General features: G+C 40.3%; 1 protein-coding gene across 9 annotated transcripts in view; it reads left to right on the top strand.

Moving 5' to 3' along the window:
- The window catches only part of LOC127000324 (heterogeneous nuclear ribonucleoprotein L-like), a 268424-nt gene that overhangs the window by 29102 nt on the left and 216395 nt on the right, over positions 1 to 22927 (top strand). For 8 of the 9 annotated variants that reach the window (XM_050863912.1, XM_050863915.1, XM_050863918.1 and 5 more), the window contains exon 2: positions 19746 to 19808. The exons of the other annotated variant lie outside the window; for it this stretch is intronic. In XM_050863912.1, the coding sequence (XP_050719869.1) occupies positions 19746 to 19808 (63 nt within the window). The remainder of the gene's footprint in view (positions 1 to 19745; positions 19809 to 22927) is intronic. 9 annotated transcript variants of the gene reach the window in all.

Here is a 22927-nt window from a genome sequence, read left to right as displayed (position 1 = left end):
AGAGAGAGAGAGAGAGGTTTATAAATACACAAACTCCCTGCCCTTGGAAAATGTTCTTTCTCAAAATTGTCTTATGATTTTCTTTTATTTTCTTTTATTTAATTTTCTCTTTTTCCTTATTTTTCTTCACTTATGTTTATTTTTCTTACTTTTTATTTTATTTATTAATTATTTTTTTGCTTTCTGTGTATTTCTTTGTAAGGTTGTAGATTTGTTCCGGATTTCGTCACCTCCTCCTCCTCCTCCTCCTCCTCCTCCTCCTCCTCCTCCTCCTCCTCCTGCTACTCCTCTTCCTTACCTCTTCATCTTCTGCCTTTTCTTCTTTCATTTTATGCTGTAGATATAATTCAACCCCCCCCTTCTCCTCCTCCACTTCAAGCTATAGATATCCTTTACCTCCTCTTTCTCCTCCTCGACTCCTTCCTTCTCCTCACGTCCCTTCCCTCTCACATTTCCGGCAGTTATAAAAATAGAGGAGGAGGAGGAGGAGGGAAGGGAGGTAAGTCATGTTGCGTGCTGCTTCAAAAGAGGGACGTCCTCCTCCTCCTCCTCCTCCTCCTCCTCCTTTTCCGCTCCGCCCTTCTCTCTCTTCACAGATTTTTCCTCCTAGTAATTTGACGTGAAAAAATAACAAGGAAAAAAAAAGATTATGATGGTCGGAATTAAGATGTCAGACTAACTAGGAAGTGATCTGGGGTGTCGTGACTCTCTCTCTCTCTCTCTCTCTCTCTCTCTCTCTCTCTCTCTCTCTCTCTCTCTCTCTCTCTCTCTCTCGCAGGGGTCAAGTGACTGCTCTTGAAAAAAAAATTTGTTTAATTTTTATTTTGTTTGTTACTCACGGAAATGTCGGAAGAGTTATTATTTAGAGAGAGAGAGAGAGAGAAGCCGTAACATGCAACTCTGACATCTTTGCTTGAGTGGGAAATTTTATTCATGTTCAGAGAGAGAGAGAGAGAGAGAGAGAGAGAGAGAAAGGTGATTAGGTATTTATCTCCTAATTATATGCATCCTCATTGGTTGAACGCGCGGATGTCAACCCTCGTCTATGATTGGTTGATTTGGGTGAACCTTGGCCTCGTGATAGGGTGCTTGGGTAGTCTGGTTCACGTGTTTGGATTTAGTGGTGTTTTTGTGGCGTCATGGTAAAGCGATTGGGTTGTAATTGGTGTTTTTATTTTAGTTGTATGATGTTTTTTTTATCCCGTTTTTCCCTTTTTTTTCTTCCTTTTTCTTTTATCTCCCATTTCTTCCGTTATTTTCTTCCTTTTTTATCTTTTCTCATTTTCTTTATTTTTCTTTTCATTTTTTTTGCTCAGTCGTACGCGTTTTAATCCGGTATTACTCAACGGTCTGTTTTATTTATTTATTTTTTTCATTCCAAGTTTCGTGTTTTTTCTACCATTGTATTTTGATTTATTTCTTCTATACAACTTCATATATTTTGTTGCATTCCACAGTAAGTACTTTTTTGTCGGCATTATTTTGGTCTTTTTTCTTTTTCATCATCTACTTCCTCCTCCTCCTCTTCCTTCCTATCTTTTACCTGTTTCTCTTTCCTTCTGTCTTTCCTTTCTATACTTTCTTCCTTTCCTACCTTTCTCCCGTCCTTTTCTAAGTGTAATTCCTGCCTTCCTTCCTTCCTCCTTTCTCCTTCTTTTCTTCTGTCTACTTCTCCTTCCTTCTGTTTTTCCTTTCTTCCATACTTTCTTCTTTCCATCCTTACCACCCTTTCTATGTCTTCCTCCTCTTCCTCCTCCTCCTCCTCCTCTTCCTACCTGTTGCCTGCTTGTATTTCATCTTCGTGAATAATAAATTTTCTGCCTCGCTCCTTCTCGTGTCTGAGGTTATTCAATTTGGGTTATTTATCCCCTCTCTCTCTCTCTCTCTCTCTCTCTCTCTCTCTCTCTCTCTCTCTCTCTCTCTCTCGTTTTCGCTTTGTCTCACAATTATGTTTGTTTTACATGTTTTTGCCTTTGTTTTTTGTTCTTTTATTCCTCGTTTTATTTTATTTGTTTTTTCTTCCTGTTTCTTTATCTTTTATCTCTCCTTCGTTCTTCTTTTTTATTTTTGTTTTTATTTTTCTCATCCTGTTTCTCATCCGGCTTTTTCTTTTTTTCTTTCGTGTTTATTTATCATTATTCCTTTGTTTCATCTTTTCTTCTTCCTCCACATTCTTCTTTCTTTATTTGCTTCTTCCTTCCTTCTATTGTTTCATCTTTCTCCTGTTCTTCCTGCTCTATCCTTTCTTCCTTTTATTTATCATCATTATTCTCTATTATTTCCTTTCATTCCTGTCTTGTTAGTCTTCATTGAATTCCTTGCTTTCTTGTTTTTTTTTACTCATTAACTTCGTACCTTGTTTTTTTCCCCTTATTCCTTCCTTCCTTTATTTATTGCTTTCTCTCTCTCCCCTCCTTCCATGCTTGTTTTTTCCTCCTCACGATTCCTCCCTTCTTTACTTCTTAACTCTCCTCCCCTTCCTTCCTTCTTTCTCCCTTCTCATTTTTTTCCTCCTCCATCTCCTTCCTGTTATATTATTTTTCTCTCTCTCTCTCTCTCTCTCTCTCTCTCTCTCTCTCTCTCTCTCTCTCTCTCTCTCTCTCTCTCTCTCTCTCTCTCTCTCTCTCTTCCTTCTCTTCCTCTTCCTTCTCCTTCTCCATTTTTTCTTCCCTCTTTTCCTTCATTATCCATCACCTTTTTTTTCCCTCTTCCCTTCTCTTCCGTGCATCCCTTCATCGGTCTCTCTCTCCTTCCTCCCATTCTTTCTTCCTTCTGTCTTTCCTCCCTTCTCCTCTCTTCTCTACCTCTCCCCTATGCGGCAGTGTTACCAAATAGCTCTGCAGTCCACACACACACACACACACACACACACACACACACACACACACACACACACACACACACAGAGTCACGCCCTCTTATGACCCCGGTTCAATTCCCCGCAGCACGTGACAAGTGAATTAGCCACCTGTTCTCTTACCTTCCTATCGCCTGTTTTACCTATTTACCTTAACGGTCTGATAGGTAAGTGATGAGGTAGGAGGTATATGTATGAAGGTAAAGTTTAGTTGAATAGGTAAATGGGGTTGTGGAGGTAAATATTGGAAGCTTGTGGGTAAAAGGGTTTGAGTAAGGTTACTTATTTACCTTAATGGTCTGATAGGTAAATGGTCAGGTAGGAGGTATTTTTATGAAGGTAAATTGGCGTATAGGTAAATATAGTGTGTGGAGGCAAATAATGAAAGATTGTGGGTAAATAGGTTTAATTAAGGTAAGGTAGGTAAGGAAAGGTTAGGTTAGGTTAGGTTTTTTCTTCCTTCTCTCCTTCCTTACTCTTTTTTTTCCTTCCTTCCCTCCTTCCTTACTCTTTTTTTTCCTTCCCTCCTTCCTTACTCTTTTTCCTTCCTTCCCTCCTTACTCTTTTTTTTCCTTCCCTCCTTCCTTACCTGTTTTCTCCTTCCTTTCCTCCTTCCTTACCTTTTTTTCCTTCCTTCCCTCCTTCCTTACTCTTTTTTTCCTTCCTTCCCTCCTTTCTTAAGACTTTTCTCTCCATATTTCTCTTCCCCTCTACTTTCCTTCTTCCCTCCTCCATGTTTTCTGCCTCTCTGACCTCAATCCTCTTTCCTCCTCCTCTCTCCTCTTCTTTCCTCCCTACTCTTTCCTCCAGTCACTCACGCTTCAGGGCGGAGGGAGAGGTTGTCTGTCATGCTGTCCTCTCCCTCCTCCCTCTCTCCCTTCTCTCCATCTTTCCTCCTCCTCCTCCTCCTCCTCTCCTTCCTTCCCTAATGTCTTTTCGTGATGCTTAATTATGCTTCGTTTTTACGCTGACTGACAAGAGAGAGAGAGAGAGAGAGAGAGAGAGAGAGAGAGAGAGAGAGAGAGAGAGAGAGACTTGGTTGGATGGAGATGTTGCGTCATTCTGCATTTGACTTTCTCCTTTCTTTCTTTCTTTTTTTCTTACTTTGCTTTACTATCTTTATCTTTATCTCTATCTTTATCTTTTGTGTATGTATGTATGTATGGCTTTCTTTATATCGACTTTGCTGTTATTTCTATCTACATTTATCTATCTTCTCATATATTTATTTATATGTGTTCTAGTAACTATTCTATGTATTTATGTATTTATATATTTTTTTTTATTTATATGTGTGCTAAAAAGCCGTTCTGTTTTCATATTTCTCGTGTACTTTATTTAGTAACTATTCTATATATTTATCTATCTATGTATGTATTTTTTGTTGTTGATATGTATACTATAAAAGCCATTCTGTTTTCATATTTCTCTATTGTATTATCTTCATCTATGTTTACTAAAAGGTATTCTATATTTAACTGTTTTGTTTATCTTATTTTTATTTTTTTATCTGGCTACCATCATCATCATCATCATCACCTTCATCATCATCATCATCACCTTCACACCTCGTCGTCTTCGCGTTACCTGTTGAGAGCTCGTCTAATTAGGGAGAGACGCGGGTGTGAGGACGCGGGTGTACATCCGTCCAACACACACACACACACACACACACACACACACACACACACACACACACACACACACACGGTTACTTTTTCTCGTTCCATAAAAGTGTTCTTGACGATGTGAGAGAGAGAGAGAGAGAGAGAGAGAGAGAGAGAGAGAGAGAACCTGGCAAGAAAGGAGGAAGAAGGGAGGAAGAAGATATGAAAAAGGAATGAGGGAAGATGGGAGGAAGGAAGAAAGAATGAATAAAATGACAGAGAGAGAGAGAGAGAGGATTAATATATTATAGTCGTCTTGTGAAATTGTCGATAGGATTGTGAAATTATAAGGTAGTTTAGAACTGTTTTTGACACCTTAATATGGCCCTTCAAGAGTAATGAGAGAGAGAGAGAGAGAGAGAGAGAGAGAGAGAAAGATTCATTCATTCATTCATCATTTTGTCATAATTTTCCATACTGTTTCCATTTTGTCATTTTTCATATCTTCCTTTACTTCCGTTTAAATAATTCTTATAACTATTTTTTCCACATCTCTTTCTTTTACTTTCTTTGCCCTTTTTCACATCGTTTCTTCCTTTGCTCTTTAAAACGCATTCTTTCAACCTCAACTTTTTTGCATCTCTTATTTTCCTTTACTTTCTTTGCCCTTTGTAATCATTCTTCTTCCTTTGTTTCCTTAATGCATTTGTTCAGTCTACTTTTCCACTTCATATTCGTTACTTTCCTCTACTTGTTTGCATTCTCTTCTTTTCCTCATCTACTCTCAACTTACTTTAATTTCTGTGTCCCTTCTCAAACCATTCCTCTGCTTCCCTTGTATTTATTCACTTCTATACTTTCTCTTCATTTCCTCGTCTACTCTCAACTTACCTTTTTTTTTCTGTGTTCCTTCTCAAACCATTCCTCTGCTTCACTTGTATTTACCTTCTTTGCCCTATTACTCTTCTTCCTTTGTTTCCCTAATGTGTTCCTTCAGTCCCCCCTTCCATCTGTCTCGACTTACGGGGACCCCGCCACTGCACAACCCGGCATTAAGGGCTGTGTGTCACGGGCTTAGGGACGGCTCAGATTACCGTGCTCCTGCTGTCACGCTTGTTGGCCGCCCGAGAGAGAGAGAGAGAGAGAGTTGTGGTTTTGTGTACGTGTGGGAGGTTTCTGGGAGTGTGTGTGTGTGTGTGTGTGTGTGTGTGTGTGTGTGTGTGTGTGTGTGTCAGTTTTTGTGAGTATGCGTTCCCGTGACGAGATGTGGAAATTCGAGAGAGAGAGAGAGAGAGAGAATTTCCGCACATCCACACACATATGAACGTGGTTGTGTACTCGTTTTTTTGGCGCTCATGTGTACGTGTGTGAGTCACCCCTTGTGTGTGTGTGTGTGTGTGTGTGCGTGATATGACATGTGCGTCGGTTTGTGTATACATGGCTGTGACGTGTATGTATGTGTGTGTTTACAAATAGCTTAGGTGGTCTCGTGTACGTTTATGTGTGTGTGTGTGTGTGTGTGTGTGTGTGTGTGTGTGTGTGTGTGTGTGTGTGTGTTAGTAGTAATGTATGTGGAAAAGAAAAATGAAGGAATAGATAGACGTAGTGGAAGAGGAAGAAGAGGAAGAGGAGGAGGACGGGGAGGAGGAGGAAGCCAGGTTGGTTAGTCATGTGAGGGAAACGTTTCTGAATGAGTTAATAATAATAATAATAATAAAAAAAATCTTTCAGGCAGGTGAACCAAACTAATCAAACAGGTAGCAAACAACAAACGACTCTCAGGTAAACACACAAACACGAACACATTAACCACCGCACACCCTCAACACCACCATCGTCGTCATCATCAGCCCGCTTACTCAAGGCTAATCCCCCGTCAAGCTTATATTCGGCGCTTCTAAATTTCGCTCTTTTAACCTTTTCGTCGCCTATTTTAAGGTCTTGCCCGGGTAAAGATTCCTCCTCCTCCTCCTCCTCTTCCTCCTCGTCCCCCTCCACCTTGCGTCTTCTCTCCTCCTTCCTCCTTCAAGCCCATTAGTTTTCCTCTACTTTTTGTTTTCTTGTTTTCTTTTCTTTTTCCTTCTATCATCCTCTTTTCTTCTCCTCTTCCTCCTCCTCCTCCTCCTCCTCGTTGCTTCTCTTCACCTTTCTCCTTCACGCCCATTTGTTTTGTTTTCCTGTTTTCTTATCTCCTTTTCCCTTCATCATCCTCTTCCCTTCTTTTTCCTCCGCTTCCTAATCTTCCTCTTCCTCTTCCTTCACGTTGTTCCTCCTCCTTTCTTCATCCTCTTCTTCCTCCTTCCCTTCCTCCTCTTCTTCCTCCTCTTCCTCTTCATTCACGTTGTTCCTCTTTCTCTCCACTTTCCTGTTTCTTTCACCTGTTTTAGTTTCCCCTTCATTTTTTGTTTGTTTTTCCTCCTTGTTTTAATCTCCTTCTTCCTCTTTCCACGTTGCTTCTTCTCTTCTCCTTCCTATTCCTTTACGTTCTCCTGTTTCCTCCCTCTCTTTTTTTCCCTCTTACCTCCTCCTCCTCCTCCTGTTCTTCCTCTTCTGTTGTGCTCCTGTTTCCTCTCTCCTCTTTCTTATTCCTTCACGTGTTCTAGTTTTCCTGTTTTTATTGTATTGTTTTCTTCCTTTTCTTGTCTCCTCCTCCTTCTTTACCGTGATTCCTATTTTCCTTTCTTGTTCTCTTCCTTCCTCCTTCACGCTTTCCTGTTCCACTTCCTTTACTACTACTTCTTCCTCTTCTTCCTCCTCCTCTTCCTCCTCCTCTTCCTCTTCTTCCTCCTCTTCTTCCTCTTCTTCGTAGTCGTCGTTGTCTTCATCCCACACACGATTTTGGTTCATTCTATATTTACTTCCTATCCCCTCCTCCTCCTCCTCCTCCTCCTCCTCCTCCTCTTTCCTGTCTCTTTTTCCCTCCATCTGAAGTATTTCCTCCTTTGTTCTCTTCTATTTTATTATTCTCCCATTCTCTTTATTTATCTTTGTTTTGACTTCGTTTATTTTCTTGTATTTCTATTTCCTCTTCTTCTCTTGCTTATTCATCTCTATTTCTTCTCCTTCCTCCCTCTCTCTCTCTCTCTCTCTCTCTCTCTCTCTCTCTCTCTCTCTCTCTCTCTCTCTCTCTCTCTCTCTCTCTCTCTCTCTCTCTCTCTCTCATTCTTGTTTTTAGCTTCCAAGTTGCAACAAGAGAGAGAGAGAGAGAGTGAGGGAGTCATCGCAAAGATAAACAAAACATTATTTCCACTTAATCAGAGAGAGAGAGAGAGAGAGAGGCTTAAGTGGGTGAGTGCAGAATTTGTCAGTTGATGATGCTCTTACATGTAAACTCTCTCTCTCTCTCTCTCTCTCTCTCTCTCTCTCTCTCTCTCTGCTTTCAACTTTTCTTTCCTTGCTTTGCTACTATTCCTTTTAGTCTTTCCTCCATTTTTCCTTTCTCCTCCTCCTCGCCCTCCTCCTCCTCCTCCTTTCCCACCATCAGTCATTCCTCACCTTGTCCCTCTCTCATCACCTTCTCTTCCTCACCTTGCCTCTTCCTCCTCCTCCAAGGTTTCGCGAAAGAACACACACACACACACACACACACACGGTAAAAACACTCACAGTTTAAAACCATGCACAGTAGTCACGATTAGAGAGAGAGAGAGAGAGAGAGAGAGAGAGAGAGAGAGAGAACAACTTTATGATGATCCCACTTTACGAGCGCCTATATCAGTGTGTGTGTGTGTGAATCTCTTTTCAATTTAGGACGCGGTCGCCTTATATAATTCAATAGCCATAAAAGTTTCATTATTATTATTATTATTATTATTATTATTAGTTGTGGTAGTCTGCAATATTAATACTCCTTGAATAGGATCATAAATATCAAATGAATCGTGTTTACAAGTACCGCCACACGCTTTTGAGTTCTACGGAGCAAAGGGAATCAAAGTATAAGGAAGTGAAGTTGAAGTAGTTTTAGATTCGATGGTTATGAAGTATAGATGCGAGAATCGTGTGCTGTTAATACTACTGTGAATAGGAAGGAGGAAAGAGGAGGAGGAGGAAGGAAATAGGGAAGGGAATCAGAATATAAGAGAGAAAAGTATAAATAATTGTAGTTCTGATGTTTATAATGTGCAGATGCAAGAGTCATGTGTTCTAACCCTGCTATGAACGCGATTGAAGATGAAAGAGAAAGAGGAGGACGATGAAAGAACAAATAAGCTAATGAACAAAGGAGGATTAGTAGGAAGAAAGATGAGGCGGAGAAGGATGAGAAGGAAAAAAAAAAAACCGAGGAAGAAAGGGAATCCGAATATATACGTGACAGAAGTATAAATGATTGTTTTAATGTTTGCGAACTATAGACGCCTGAATCATGTCCTAATCCTGCTATGACTAAGGAGGAAGAAATGTGATGAAGGCAAGGAAAGGGAATCAGAATATATGTGACAAGGAAAAACAATTAATCTTTTGGTGTTTATGAAGTATAGACGCCTGAATCTTGTGTTGTGATCCTGCTTTGAATGCGAAGGAAGAAATAAGACGATGAAAAGAAAAGAAAGGAAAGGTTAGGCTAGGTTAGGTTAGGCTAGGCTGGGTTAGGTTAGGCTAGGCTAGGTTAGGTTAGGTTAGGCTAGGCTAAGATTAGGTTAGGCTAGGCTAGGCTAGGCTAGGTTTAGGTTAAGCTGGGTTAGGTAAGGTTAGGTAAGGTGAGGTGTGGAAAAATAAAGGGAGGAGGGATTCAACATATAAGTAACATGTACAAATAATTAATCTTTTTGTATTTATGAAGTATAGACGCCTGAATCGTATGTTGTGATCCTGCTCTGAATGCAAAGAAAGATGAAAGAGGAGGAGAAAGTAAGGAAAAAAATATTGAAGAAGAGAAAGTAATGTGACGAAAGTATAAATTAGAAATGTTTTGGTGTTTATGAAGTATAGACGCCTGAATCGTGTGTTGTGATCCTGTTTTGAATACGAAGGAAGGAAAGAGTAGTAGGAGGAGGAGAAAGCGAGGAAAAAAAATACTGAAGAAAAGAAAGTATATGACAAGTATAAATTAGTAATGTTTTGCTATTTGTGAAGTATAGACGCCTGAATCGTATGTTGTGATCCTGCTCTGAATACGAAGGAAGATGAAAGAGAAGGAGGAGGAGGAGAAACTTAGGAAAAAATTATTGAAAAAAAGAAAGTAAAGTGACGTATAAATTATAAATGTTTTGGTATTTGTGAAGTATAGACGCTTGAATCGTATGTTGTGATCCTGTTCTGAATACGAATGAAGATAAAAGAGAAGGAGGAGGAGGAGAAAGTAAGGAAAAAGATATTGAAGAAAAGAAAGTAATGTGACAAAAGTATAAATTAGAAATGTTTTGGTGTTTAAGAAGTATAGACGCCTGAATCGTGTGTTGTGATCCTGTTTTGAATACGAAGGAAGGAAAGAGTAGGAGGAGGAGGAGAAAGTAAGGAAAAAAATATTGAATAAAAGAAAGTATATGTGACAGAAGTGTAAATACGTTAAAGAAGTGTAGACGCCTGAACCACTTTTTCTAATCCTTCTTCACACTTTTGACTCCTCTTGACATCTGATCTTTTTTGCTATATACATCATTTCCTCCTCTTCTTCCCTTCTTTGCTACCTCTCTTCTTTCTTTCCTCTTCCCTTCCTTCCTTCCTTTTCTTTCCTTTTTATCTCCCTTCCCTTTCTTTCTTCCTTACCTTTCCTTTCCTTCCCTTCCTTCCTTCCTTACCTTCCTTCACCTCACATTATTTATCTTTCCTCCTTTTCCTACTCTATTTGCCTTTCTCTTTCCTTCTTTATTTTCTCTCCTTCCTTCCCTTTTTCCTCTTCCCTTCCTTATATTTCATCATCTTCCTTCCCTTCTTCACCTCTTATTCTTTATCGTTTCTCCTTTCCTATTCTACCTACAGTTCTGTTTCTTTATCTTTTATCTCCTTCCTTTCTTTATCTCCCTACCCTACCGTTTTCTTGTTTTCTTTTCCTCTCCCCTATTTACCTTCTTTCCCTCTCCTTCCCTCCTTTTCTGTTCCATAATTTTCTCTCCCCTCTTCTCCCCTCCCTCCCTTCGCTCCATTATTCTCTCCCCTCCTGCCTCCTTCTCGACACCTTTACCTCCATTTCCCTCTTCTTTTTATCTCCCTCTCTCCCTCCGCTTCATATGTTTCTCCTTCATCTTTACCTTTTAACATGTTCATCTCTCTCTCTCTCTCTCTCTCTCTCTCTCTCTCTCTCTCTCTCTCTCTCTCTCTCTCTCTCTCTCTCTCTCTCTCTCTCTCTCTTTTTCTTTCCTCTCTCTTTCTTCCTCCTTCTGTTACCTTCAGTTTCCCTCCTCCTTCTCCTCCTCCTCCTTTCCCAGTCATTCCATATCTCCTCCTCCTTACATCTTTTCTTCTTCCTCCTCCTCCTTACATCTTTTCTTCTTCCTCCTCCTCCTCCTCCTCCTCCTCCTCCTCGCTTCTTAATCCACGTCTTCTGCTGGCTACACGATATGACGTTAAAGGCCATTTTCTCATAATAACGATAGGCACTTTGATCCTTATCGATATCTGGGTTCTTATCTCTCTCTCTCTCTCTCTCTCTCTCTCTCTCTCTCTCTCTCTCTCTCTCTCTCTCTCTCTCTCTCTCTCTCTCTCTCTCTCTCTCTTAATTATCTCCTCATTCTTATTTTTCGTTTTCTTTCCTTACCTTTTGTGTTATCTCAACGTAAAGATTAATAATTAGTGTGTTGCTTTTTTTTATTATTACTATTATTATTATTTTTTTTTGTGTGTGTGTGGTCTCATTCTTTCTCTCAGCTGTTTTTCAGGTGCTCTCTCTCTCTCTCTCTCTCTCTCTCTCTCTCTCTCTCTCTCTCTCTCTCTCTCTCTCTCTCTCTCTCTCTCTCTCTCTCTCTCTCTCTCTCTCTCTCTCTCTCACACGGACGTCAAGAGAGAGAGAGAAGAAATCTGTCGCCGTTTGTTTGTTTATCGGCTGTTTTACGCGCCTGTTGTTTTTGTTGTTGTTGATGTTGTTTATTTCGGGAGCTTATTGTGGGCACGTGAGAAGGTTGATTGTTCTTGTTCTTGTTGTTTGTTGTTGTTGATCTTGTGTAGTTGTTTGCGAGGGTAATATATGTCGTATGTGTGTGTGTGTGTGTGTGTGTGTGTGTGTGTGTGTGTATATAAGTGGTTGGGTATATTCTCTCTCTCTCTCTCTCTCTCTCTCTCTCTCTCTCTCTCTCTCTCTCTCTCTCTCTCTCTCTCTCTCTCTCTCTGTGTGTGTGTGTGTGTGTGTGTGTGTGTGTGTGTGTGTGTGTGTGTGTGTGTGTGTGTGTGTGTGTGTGTGTGTGTGTGTGTGTGTGTGTGTGTGTGTGTGTGTGCAGCCCTTTTCGTGTGCTCAAATTAAGAAACCTTAGACGGGTGCCATCCGATACGTGCCAACTATTTGCGTGCACACACACACACACACACACCTGTACGTACATGGGATGTCTTGCATGTGCGTTGGGTCTCCTTTTGGCTTTTAAATTGACGAGGAGGAGGAGGAGGAGAAAAAGGAAGAGAGGGAAGAAGATATTGATAAAGAGAGGAAGAAATGTAGAAGGGGATAGGAGGAAAGAAAAAGATGGAGGAAGGAAAGAAGGTGGAATAAATTAGTGTTATATTGACATGAAAGAGGTGAGAGGGGAGAGAAGGAAGGGGGAAGAAAAGGGGAAGAGAAGAGGGGAAAAAGAAATAGTAGAGTCGAGAAGAGGTGTGAAGAAAAAGAAAGAGGATGGAAATGAGAAGCGAAGGGGAGATGAAGAGAGAGAGTGAGAAGGAAAAAAAACTAGGAAGAGAAAAAAAAAAGGTTAGGGTTAATGAAGAAGATAAATGAGGGGAAAGGAAGATAAGGAGGAGGGGGAAGAGGAGGAGTAATGAAGGAAGGGCAGTGAAAGGAAATTAGAAGAAGAAGGATTGAGGAAGAGGAGGAGGAGGAGGAGGAAAATAGGTAGAAGGTAGGAGGAAGAGGAGGAGGAGGAAAAAATAACGAGGGTATGAGAGAGAGAGAGAGAGAGAGAGAGAGAGAGAGAGAGAGTTGCGTCAGTTTGCCCCCTCTCTCTCTCTCTCTCTCTCTCTCTCTCTCTCTCTCTCTCTCTCTCTCTCTCTCACTTTCATTCCTTCGCTCTCTTCACTGTCACCATCTTGATCATTGTCACCCTCATTAGAGAGAGAGAGAGAGAGAGAGAGATTGTATCGTGTCCTGTTTTTCGTCAACAGTTTCAAAGTTACTAAATTACACTCTTCCCTCCTCCTCCTCCTCCTCCTCCTCCTCTTCCCCCTCTTCCCATTCTTCCTTTTCTTCCATTCTTCTTTCCTTCATTTCCCTGTTTTTTTCCCTTTCATTTTATCCACTTATCCTTCTTCCCTCTTTCCTTAACCCGGTCTTATTTTCCTCCATTTCCTGTACTTCTCTTTTCTTCTTCCATCTCTTCCTTTCTTCCTTCCCTTCCTCCAGTTTCCTTCCTTCATATTTCTCTCTCCTTTATTCTCTAGTTTTCTTTCAATTTATCTTCTTTATTATATTTTTCTCCTTTTCTCCTCTTCCCTCATTTCCTCTTCCATTCTTTCTCCCTCTCTTCTCTCCTCCCCTTTTTCTTTCCTCCCTCCTTTTTCTCTCCCTTTAATGCGTGTGTCCTTGCTTTCCTCCTACCCCTTCTCTCTCTCCCTCCTAATCTCTCTCTCTCTCTTTCTCTCTCTCTGTCTCCCTTCTCTTTTATCTTTTTTTTCTTCCGATGTCCATTCTCTTTCCATATTTGTTCTTTATTTTTTTCTTTAAATGTTTGTTCTTCCTCCCTTTCTCCTTCCTCTCTTCCTCCTCTATCGTCCTATCCTTTTTCTTCTCCTCTCCTCTCCTTTTCTCTCTACTTAAGTTTGTTTTTCTCCTTTACTTTCCTTCTCCTTTCTTCTTTTTTCCTTTCTTCCCTCATTCTCTTCTTCTACATTTCTTCTTCTATTGTTTGTTTCCATCTCCTTCTTATTTCCTGCCTAACTCTCTCTCTCTCTCTCTCTCTCTCTCTCTCTCTCTCTCTCTCTCTCTCTCTCTCTCTCTCTCTCTCTCTCTCTCTCTCTCTCTCTCCTGTTTTTCCTTTGTCTTTTCGTCCTCTTCCTCCTCCTCCTCCTCCGCCTCCTCCTCCTCCTCCTCCTATACATTCCCTTGCCTTATCATTCTTCTAAATTTTCACTTCCTTCCTTCCTTCCTTCTTTCCTTCTCCCTCCTCCTCTTTCCCATCCATTCTCTCCCTCATTCTTTTCTCCCTTTTTCTCTCCTTTTTTCCTAATCAGTCTTTCTGTTTTCTCTCCCTCTTTCTTCCTTTGTTTCCCTTCTCTCTTTTCTTTCCTTATTCCTTCTTTCTCTTTCTCTACCCTTATCATTCTTTGTCTTCCTCACCTTCCTCTTTTATATTTTCTCCCGCGTCTCTTGTATTACCTATTTCCTCCTCCTCCTCCTCCTCCTCCTCCTCCCTTCTATCTTAAATCCAACAAAAGTTACTTCAACCATTACTCTCTCTCTCTCTCTCTCTCTCTCTCTCTCTCTCTCTCTCTCTCTCTCTCTCTCTCTCTCTCTCTCTCTCTCTCTCTCTCTCTCACACACACACACACACACACACACACACACACACACACACTTATATACACTTACATTCTTTCTTATCTACTTAGCTGCCCGCATACCTGTTGATTGGCTGACAGGTTAACTCTCTCTCTCTCTCTCTCTCTCTCTCTCTCTCTCTCTCTCTCTCTCTCTCTCTCTCTCTCTCTCTCTCTCTCTCTCTCTCTCTCTCTCTCTCTCTCTCTCTCTCACACCTGTGATTGGCTCTCGCCTAATCAACCTGTACCTAATAGTTTCAAGGATATTTTTGATGTGCCACGCTGGCCCCGTCTCTCTCTCTCTCTCTCTCTCTCTCTCTCTCTCTCTCTCTCTCTCTCTCTCTCTCTCTCTCTCTCTCTCTACTCTGCGGTGCTAAATTTGTAACTTTTCTCTCTCTCTCTCTCTCTCTCTCTCTCTCTCTCTCTCTCTCTCTCTCTCTCTCTCTCTCTCTCTCTCTCTCTCTCTCTCTCTCAGTGCTGAAGGAAATTTGATCCGGTGTGTGTGTGTGTGTGTGTGTGTGTGTGTGTGTGTGTGTGTGTGTGTGTGTTAGCATTTTCTTTTCTTTTTTCTCTTTTTCTTTAAGTTACTGATTCGTTCCATATTTTTTCCCTTAATTTTCCTCTTTTTTTTTCCTTTCTATATCGAATTTCTCTCTCTCTCTCTCTCTCTCTCTCTCTCTCTCTCTCTCTCTCTCTCTCTCTCTCTCTCTCTCTCTCTCTCTCTCTCTCTCTCTCTCTCTCTCAGCTGCCCACCCAGTTTGAGTAATAAATAGGGAGTCACACACACACACACACACACACACACACACAGAGAGAGAGAGAGAGTTCTAACATTTACGACAATCTCTGTCTTGTGAGGGAATGGTAATATAAGAGAGAGAGAGAGAGAACGCTGGGAATTTGACGTACAGCCTCGTTAAACTGTGCCTATAACATTTGGATTATACCGTGTGTGTGTGTGTGTGTGTGTGTGTGTGTCCATGTTTGTTTTACGGGTGATTAAGGCAGTCAGATGTTGTGGTTAGGAGTCTTCATTTATATATTGGAGGCTTTTATTATTATTATTATTATTATTATTATTATTATTATTATTATTATTATTATTATTATTATTTGTGATGGTGATGGTGGTGATGTTGCTACTACTACTACTACTACTGTTACACACACACACACACACACACACACACACACACACACACACACACACACACACACACACACACAGTTATGCAGATCACTCATGTAAGCAAACCGAAGCATCTGTGGAGGAGGAGGAGGAGATGGAGATGGATGGCGATACGGTTAAGCAAACTTGTGATTTATACGGTACTCGAAACACAACCCGGAATTAGTAACTTTTAGCCATTACGTGAACCTGCATCATTAGAGAGAGAGAGAGAGAGATTAGTATACAGTATTTTTCCCTGAACGTTGATGTAAGGACGTAATCTCTCGTTCTTTGTCACGGGGAAGGGTATTAGAGAGAGAGAGAGAGAGAGAGAGAGAGAATATGTGTAGTTCCATCTTCTCACACCTGCTGATTAATTAACGCACACACACACACACCTGTCCCTTTTATACACCTGTTCCCCCCCTCCCCCCCATCCGTGTACACCTGTGGCCAAGGGGAAGGTGTTGGCTATTACCAACCTGTATAGACGAAGTGAACGGGATTTTTTTTACCTTTTATTTTGCTTTGTATGTCTGGTACCTTTATCTTTTCTTTGACCTTATCTCCCATTTTCTTATTGCACCTTCATTATCTTTTTCCTTCAAGTATCTTTTTTTTCCCTTTTCTCTTTCCTCCTTATTCTTCCTTTTCTCTCCTCTTCTCTTTTTCCATCAATTATCTTTTTTTCCCTTCTCTTTCCTTCGTATCAGTCTTTCTTCTCTTCTTTTTTTCCATCAATTATTTTTTCCCTTCTCTTTTCTTTGTCATTCTTATCTTTTTTCCTTTTCTCTTTCCTCCTTATTCTTCCTTTTCTCTTTCCTTCGTATCAGTCTTCCTTCTCTTCTTTTTTTCCATCAATTATTTTTTCACTTCTCTTTTCTTTGTCTCATTCTTCCTTTTCTCTCCTCAGTTATCTGTTTTCCTTTCTCTCTTTCCTACGTATCAGTCTTCCTTCTCTTCTTTTATCCTTCCTTTTCATCTTTTCTCTCTTCCTCATTCAAGGCCTCTGATTGGTCATTTACTCAGCCTTGCTTTCACGTGATTGGCTAGTCAGGGGCGTCATCCATGCGTCCTCGCCGCCTATTGGTCCGTTTAATTAGTGCTCTTAACTGATCGAGGCTTCCTATTGGGTGCTTTTCCTTGCCTGGTTAGCTTCTCAGGGCTTGTAATTGGTCCTCACTTCTTGACACTTTATTTTATTGCGTTAATTGGATGACGTGACGGTGGGATTGCGTTCCTTCTACTTTGTTTTCTAATTGTTATCTTCGGCTTTGTCTTCAGTTATGTTTTTTTATATATATAGTTAAGGAAGCAACTCGAGGGTAACAAAAAGAAAATGTAGAAAAAAAGCCCGCTATTCGCTGCTCCTATATAAAAAAAAAGTAGAGATAGGTATAAAAGAGTGGCCAAGACAGAGGTTTTTGTCCATGTTTTTTTTTATATATTTACACTTACACTTCTTTCTAGCCTAACTTTTCACATCTAATCTAGCTTTCAAGGGATTAGCGATCAAGTTACTGGTGCTAAGCTTGTGTGTGTGTGTGAGTGTGTGAGTGTGTGTGTGTGTTGGGGAGGCCTTGTCATGCGTAAAAACTGACACAACAGCGGGACATCCTAAGCAACAGAGTGGCAACCAGGAAATCATTGAAGTCTGAGAACAGGTGAAGAGTAATAAGTGTCACCAAGAAATTAGGTTAGGACAACAGATGGACAACCTAAGTAACAAATTGGGGATTAAGATGTTACAGAAGGTAGAGCAGTCATGTCCTACGGTAGAATTGACAACAGATGGAGGTAACAGAGTGGGAATTCAGATACTACAGAGGGCAGGGAAGAGAGATCATAAGTTATAATAAGAACTGACGAGAGGTGGACAACTTGGGTAGCAGAAGAATAGGAACCATGAAACTGTATAGTGCTGGGCAGATTATATGTTTAGAACTGACTGAAGATGGACAAATTAAGTAACATCAGAATAGCAACCGTGTAGAGGGCAGGGCAGTTCATACGTTATAATTAGAACTGACGAGATGGACAACTTGGGTAACCGAAGAATAGGAACCATGAAACTGTATAGTGCTGGGCAGATTATATGTTTAGAACTGACTGAAGATGGACAAATTAAGTAACATCAGAATAGCAACCGTTTAGAGGGCAGGGCAGCTAGTTCATACGTTATAATTAGAACTGACGAGATGGACAACTTGGGTAACCGAATAATAGGAACCATGAAACTAGAGTGCTGGGCAGATTATATGTTTAGATCTGACTGAAGATGGACAAATTAAGTAACATCAGAATAGCAACCGTGTAGAGGGTAGGGCAGTTCATACATTATAATTAGAACTGACGAGATGGACAACTTGGGTAACCGAAGAATAGGAACCATGAAACTAGAGTGCTGGGCAGATCATATGTTTAGAACTGACTACAGGTGGACAAATTAAGTAACACAGTGAGAACCAGGACACAGAAGTCAGTGCAAATCATCCGTTAAAACTGACAACGAGATGGACAACTTGGGTAACAGAAGAATAGGAACCATGAAGCTAGAGAGTGCACGGCTGATCATATGTTTAGAACTGACTAGATGGACAAATTAAGTAACTGGGATGAAGGAAATAGTAGACAAGGGCAGATCAACCGAGATGGACAACTTGGGTAACAGAAGAATAGGAACCATGAAGCTAAAGAGTGCACGGCTGATCATATGTTTAGAACTGACTAGATGGACAAATTAAGTAACTGGGATGAAGGAAATAGTAGACAAGGGCAGATCAACCGAGATGGACAACTTAGGTAACAGCAGAGTAGCAATCATGAAACTGTAGAGTGCAGGACAGAGCTTATGTTTAGAACTAACTACAGATGGATAACGTAAGTAAGACTGGGACCAAGGAAATAGAAAACCAAGGGCAGACCATCCATTAGAAGTGTCAGCGAGATGGATAACTTGTAACAGCAGAGAGGGCAAGGCAACATATTCATTAGAACTGACTGCAGATGGACAACTAGGAAATAGAAGACTAAGGGCAGACCATCCTTTAGAAGAGACTACAGAAGCAACAGAGTGGCAACCGAGGAGTTATAGAAGGCAGGGAAGACGGAGGACCAGGTGGGCGGATGAAATTAGAACCATTGTCGGAGTAGGATGTGAGGGAGTACACGAACATCAGACAGACGGAGAAAGAGAGAGATGAAGTTCTTTAGGAAGGACTTTTATGTGTGTTTATTGCAGTGGGCGAGTAAGAAATAGCTGGCTGATGATGATGATGATGATACCGTAGAGGGCGAGAAACCTGAAGATGAAAGAAACGAAGTATATAATCAGGTGTTGCATTCTTAAGTTAACGTCTTTGTAAGTTACGTTAGACGCCTTCTGGTGATAAGAACGTAGCCCAGTGTTAAGTGTGTTCTCGTACGTTAGATAATGTTGAGACAAGGAAGGAAAGGGAAAAGTAAATAAATAGGTTTGTTTGTAAATACCTGATTTGTATATTGAAGTTAGACCCCCCCCCTACGCGGTAACAGGGGAGGGTATTTAATTTGTGTGTGTGTGTGTGTGTGTGTGTGTGTGTGTGTGTGTGTGTGTGTCAGGAAATGGGAGATTAGAAAAATGTTATGAGATGCAGCTTTTGTTAATGAGTTACGAGAAGAGGAAAGAAAAAATCGGTTAATTATGTTTAGTATTTGTTAGTGCAAGGTTTGTTTGTTTACGCCAGACTCCCTCACGTGATAACCGGAGTAAACAAATAAAAACAAGAACATTTTTTGCGGTTTATTTTACCCGCATAATTGTGAGCTGTCAAGATGAATAATAGAGATAAATACTGAGGATAAATATTTTTTCATTAATATATCCAAAAAAATGTAAAATATATTAATGTGTTCACGTGTATCGCACCTGGCTGGGGAGTGTCGGGTATAGATCATTACGTGTCTTACCTGTGCTGGAATTCATGAGTTTGCTCCAACACCTGTGAGGAGAATTTAATCGTGTGTGGTATGAGATTTCGATACAGTTTTGGGATAACTTGTGTTTGTAATCCTTTAATGTTTTCGTTTTTTTTTTCGTTTCCTTTTTTTGGGGGGAGGCAATTATTGTACCTTAATACATCAGTGGGTACCTTACACGAATACGTATTAGTTAAGTGTATGTTTTCTTTATGTTTGTCAAGCTTAACTTCTTACACATTGAATAAGTTTGTCTTTCTGCTACTAAAATAACTACTACTACTACAACTATCACTACTACTTTTACTAAATCCTCCTCCTCCTCCTCCTCCTACTACTACTACTACTACTACTACTACTACTACTACTACTACTACCACCACCACTACCGCTACCACTACTACTACAACTACCACCACCAATGATGATGATGATAATAATAATAATAATAATAATAATAATAATAATAATAATAATAATAATAATAATAATTCGAAAGCGCTCTCTGACATCCCGTTTTCTTCGCTTCCAGAGCAACGTCCACTACTACACCGACAATGACTATTACACCCCCGACCAGAACGACGGTGATAATGTAAGTATTAATAAGGATGTCTAATTCGCCACGGTCTTATCACATGCTAGACTCGCGATCGCCCGTGTGTGTGTGTGTGTGTGTGTGTGTGTGTGTGTGTGTGTGTGTGTGTGTGTGTGTGTGTGTGTGTATCGTCTCTGCCTTTCTGTGTGTGTGTGTGTGTGTGTGCAAGAGAGCTCTCCTTTTCCTCCTCCTCTTCCTCCTCGTTTTGGCTCGCTTCGCTTTTCAGAGGATTAGTGAGTCTCTCTCTCTCTCTCTCTCTCTCTCTCTCTCTCTCTCTCTCTCTCTCTCTCTCTCTCTCTCTCTCTCTCTCTCTCTCTCTCTCTCTCTCTCTCTCTCTCTCTCTCTCTCTCTCTCTCTCTCTCTCTCTCTCTCTCTCTCTCTCTCTCTCTCTCTCTCTCTCTCTCTCTCTCTCTCTCTCTCTCTCTCTCTCTCTCTCATCTTTCTTTTTGTTTGTTGAGAGACTTACCTTCTGTCTCTCTCTCTCTCTCTCTCTCTCTCTCTCTCTCTCTCTCTCTCTCTCTCTCTCTCTCTCTCTCTCTCTCTCTCTCTCTCTCTCTCTCTCTCTCTCTCTCTCTCTCTCTCTCTCTCTCTCTCTCTCTCTCTCTCTCTCTCTCTCTCTCTCTCTCTCACCCCCCTTTGGCAGTGTATCTCCATGGCAACACAATAATAGACCATTGTCCCTCCTCTGGCAGGTATGATTAAGGGCCATATTAGTTTCTAAGCAATAAGATTCTCTCTCTCTCTCTCTCTCTCTCTCTCTCTCTCTCTCTCTCTCTCTCTCTCTCTCTCTGCCAAGTACTTAAAATTTGGACGGCTCTCAGCAGAATTGTGTGTGTGTGTGTGTGTGTGTGTGTGTGTGTGTGTGTGTGTGTGTCGGTATGACTATTTGTTCTCTAGTCCTGATATTTCCTTTTAATACTCTGTTGCACAATAATTTTTCTCCCAAAGAAAATATTTGCAAGTTACATAGTTACTTTTTTTTATATAGCATCACTCGTTTTCTATTAATAAGATAGCCAGTAGTTTAGTAATGTTAGAATTGTGACTATGATGTTTATGTTAGTCTTCTATGCTGTATGTCATTATAGAAGTAGTGAAGTGCTTGTGGGTCGTATTGTAAGACATTTTCGCCTCCCAATAACAGCTATTTGACAAGGCTTTCGTAGGAGTTGTGGGCGTTTCCAGTAGTAGTTCAATGACCCTGGTGATAGTTTGACCCTTCCTCTGTACCATGAATCTGAAGAAACACTCATTAGAACCCGATTGACCCCCTCTTTGACCTTTAGAAATAGATGATGTGAGAAGCAAAAGTGTCTAGTAATACCGACCTATATGCCTAATTTCAGCTTCACATATCTCGTCATGAAGCTGTTTGATATGTATGTATGTGTGGGTGTGTGGGGGTGGGTGGGTGTGGGTGGGTGTAGGGGGAGAGAGACGCAACAGCACACAGATACACACTTGCTCACAGTAAGTCCACACCTGTGCATGCCTACCTGTGTGTTGCTCCTCATGTGTCGGGTGTGCCAGGTGCAGGAGAGACGGGACACGGCACAACGCAAAACAACACAACACTCTACACACATGATCTCCACACAGGTAAAGATTGCGGGTATATCCATGTCTATCTGTTCACCTGGTTCCCTGTTCTTATTGTCATTGTTTATCTACCTCTATTATCTATTCATTAATCTGTATATTTCTTCACCTGCTTCCCACTTCTTTATTGTAATTTATCTATCTATCTATTCAGTACCTATCTATTCATCTCTATCTTTTCATATGCTTCCGAGTTCATTATTGTTATTGTTTATCTACCTCTTATCTATTCATTAATCTGTATATTTCTTCACCTGCTTCCCACTTCTTTATTGTAATTTATCTATCTATCTATTCAGTACCTATATTCATTCATCTATCTATCTTTTCATATGCTTCCGAGTTGATTATTGTCATTGTTTATCTATCCATCTCTATTCAGTACCTATCTATTCATCTATCTATCTTTTCATATGCTTCCGAGTTAATTATTGCCATTGTTTATGTATCCATCTCTATTCAGTACCTATCTATGCATTAATCTGTCTATCTATTCACCTGCTTCTCAGTTTTTTATTGTCGCTGTTTATCGATCCATCTATTCAGTAGCTATCTATTCATTCATCCGTCTCTCTATATTTCTACTTTATTATTGTCATCGTTTATCTATATCAATATTCAGTACCTATCTTTTCATCCATATATTCATTTGTTTATCTATCTACCTCTATACAGTACTTATCTATTCATTAGTCTGTCTTTCTATATTTCTTCACCGGTTTTCTACTTTATTATTGTCATCGTTTATCTATATATCTATTCAGTACTTATCTTTTCATCCATCTTCATTTGTTTATCTATCTACCTCTATACAGTACTTACTATTCATTAATCTGTCTTTCTATATTTCTTCACCCACTTCTATATTGTTACTTTATCTATCTATCTATTCAGTACCTATCATTCATCCATATATTCATTTGTATATCTATCTATCTATACAGTACTTATCTATTCATTCATCTATCTATCTATATTTCTTCACTTGCTCCCTACTTCATTATTGCCATCGCGGGAACATTTTATTTCCTTTCCCTTCGATTAAAGATATGGTTTATGTTGCCCTGACTCTACGTTGGTATCAGTTATCAAAAAGCTCACACATTCACGTTTCCTACAGGTGCATAAGTGTCTGTTTACCTGTTTTCCTGTTTCCACTAGTTTATTTTGATTTATTTTTTGCATTTTCATTAATTTTGTTGCATTCCACAGTCAGTTTTTTTTTTCCCAGCATTATTTTGGTCTTCCTTTTCTTTCTCATCATCTACTTCCTCCTCCTCTTTCTTCCTTCCTATCTTTTACCTGTTTATCTTTCCTTCTGTCTTTCCTTTCTTACCTTTCTGCCCTTACTTAACGTAGCTATCAGTTATAAAGAAGCTCACACATTCACGTTTCCAACAGGTGCATAAGTGTCTTTACCTGTTTTACCGTTTCCATGTCAGTCAGTTACTTTCGTATGCCCTCTCAGATGTCAGTCAGTCACTATTTCGTATGTCCTGTCAGCTCTATGTTGCCCT

This window comes from Eriocheir sinensis, chromosome 18 (assembly GCF_024679095.1).
Source record: "Eriocheir sinensis breed Jianghai 21 chromosome 18, ASM2467909v1, whole genome shotgun sequence".
Classification (NCBI taxonomy): Eukaryota; Metazoa; Arthropoda; class Malacostraca; order Decapoda; family Varunidae; genus Eriocheir; species Eriocheir sinensis.
This window is presented reverse-complemented; position numbering and strand designations above follow the sequence as displayed.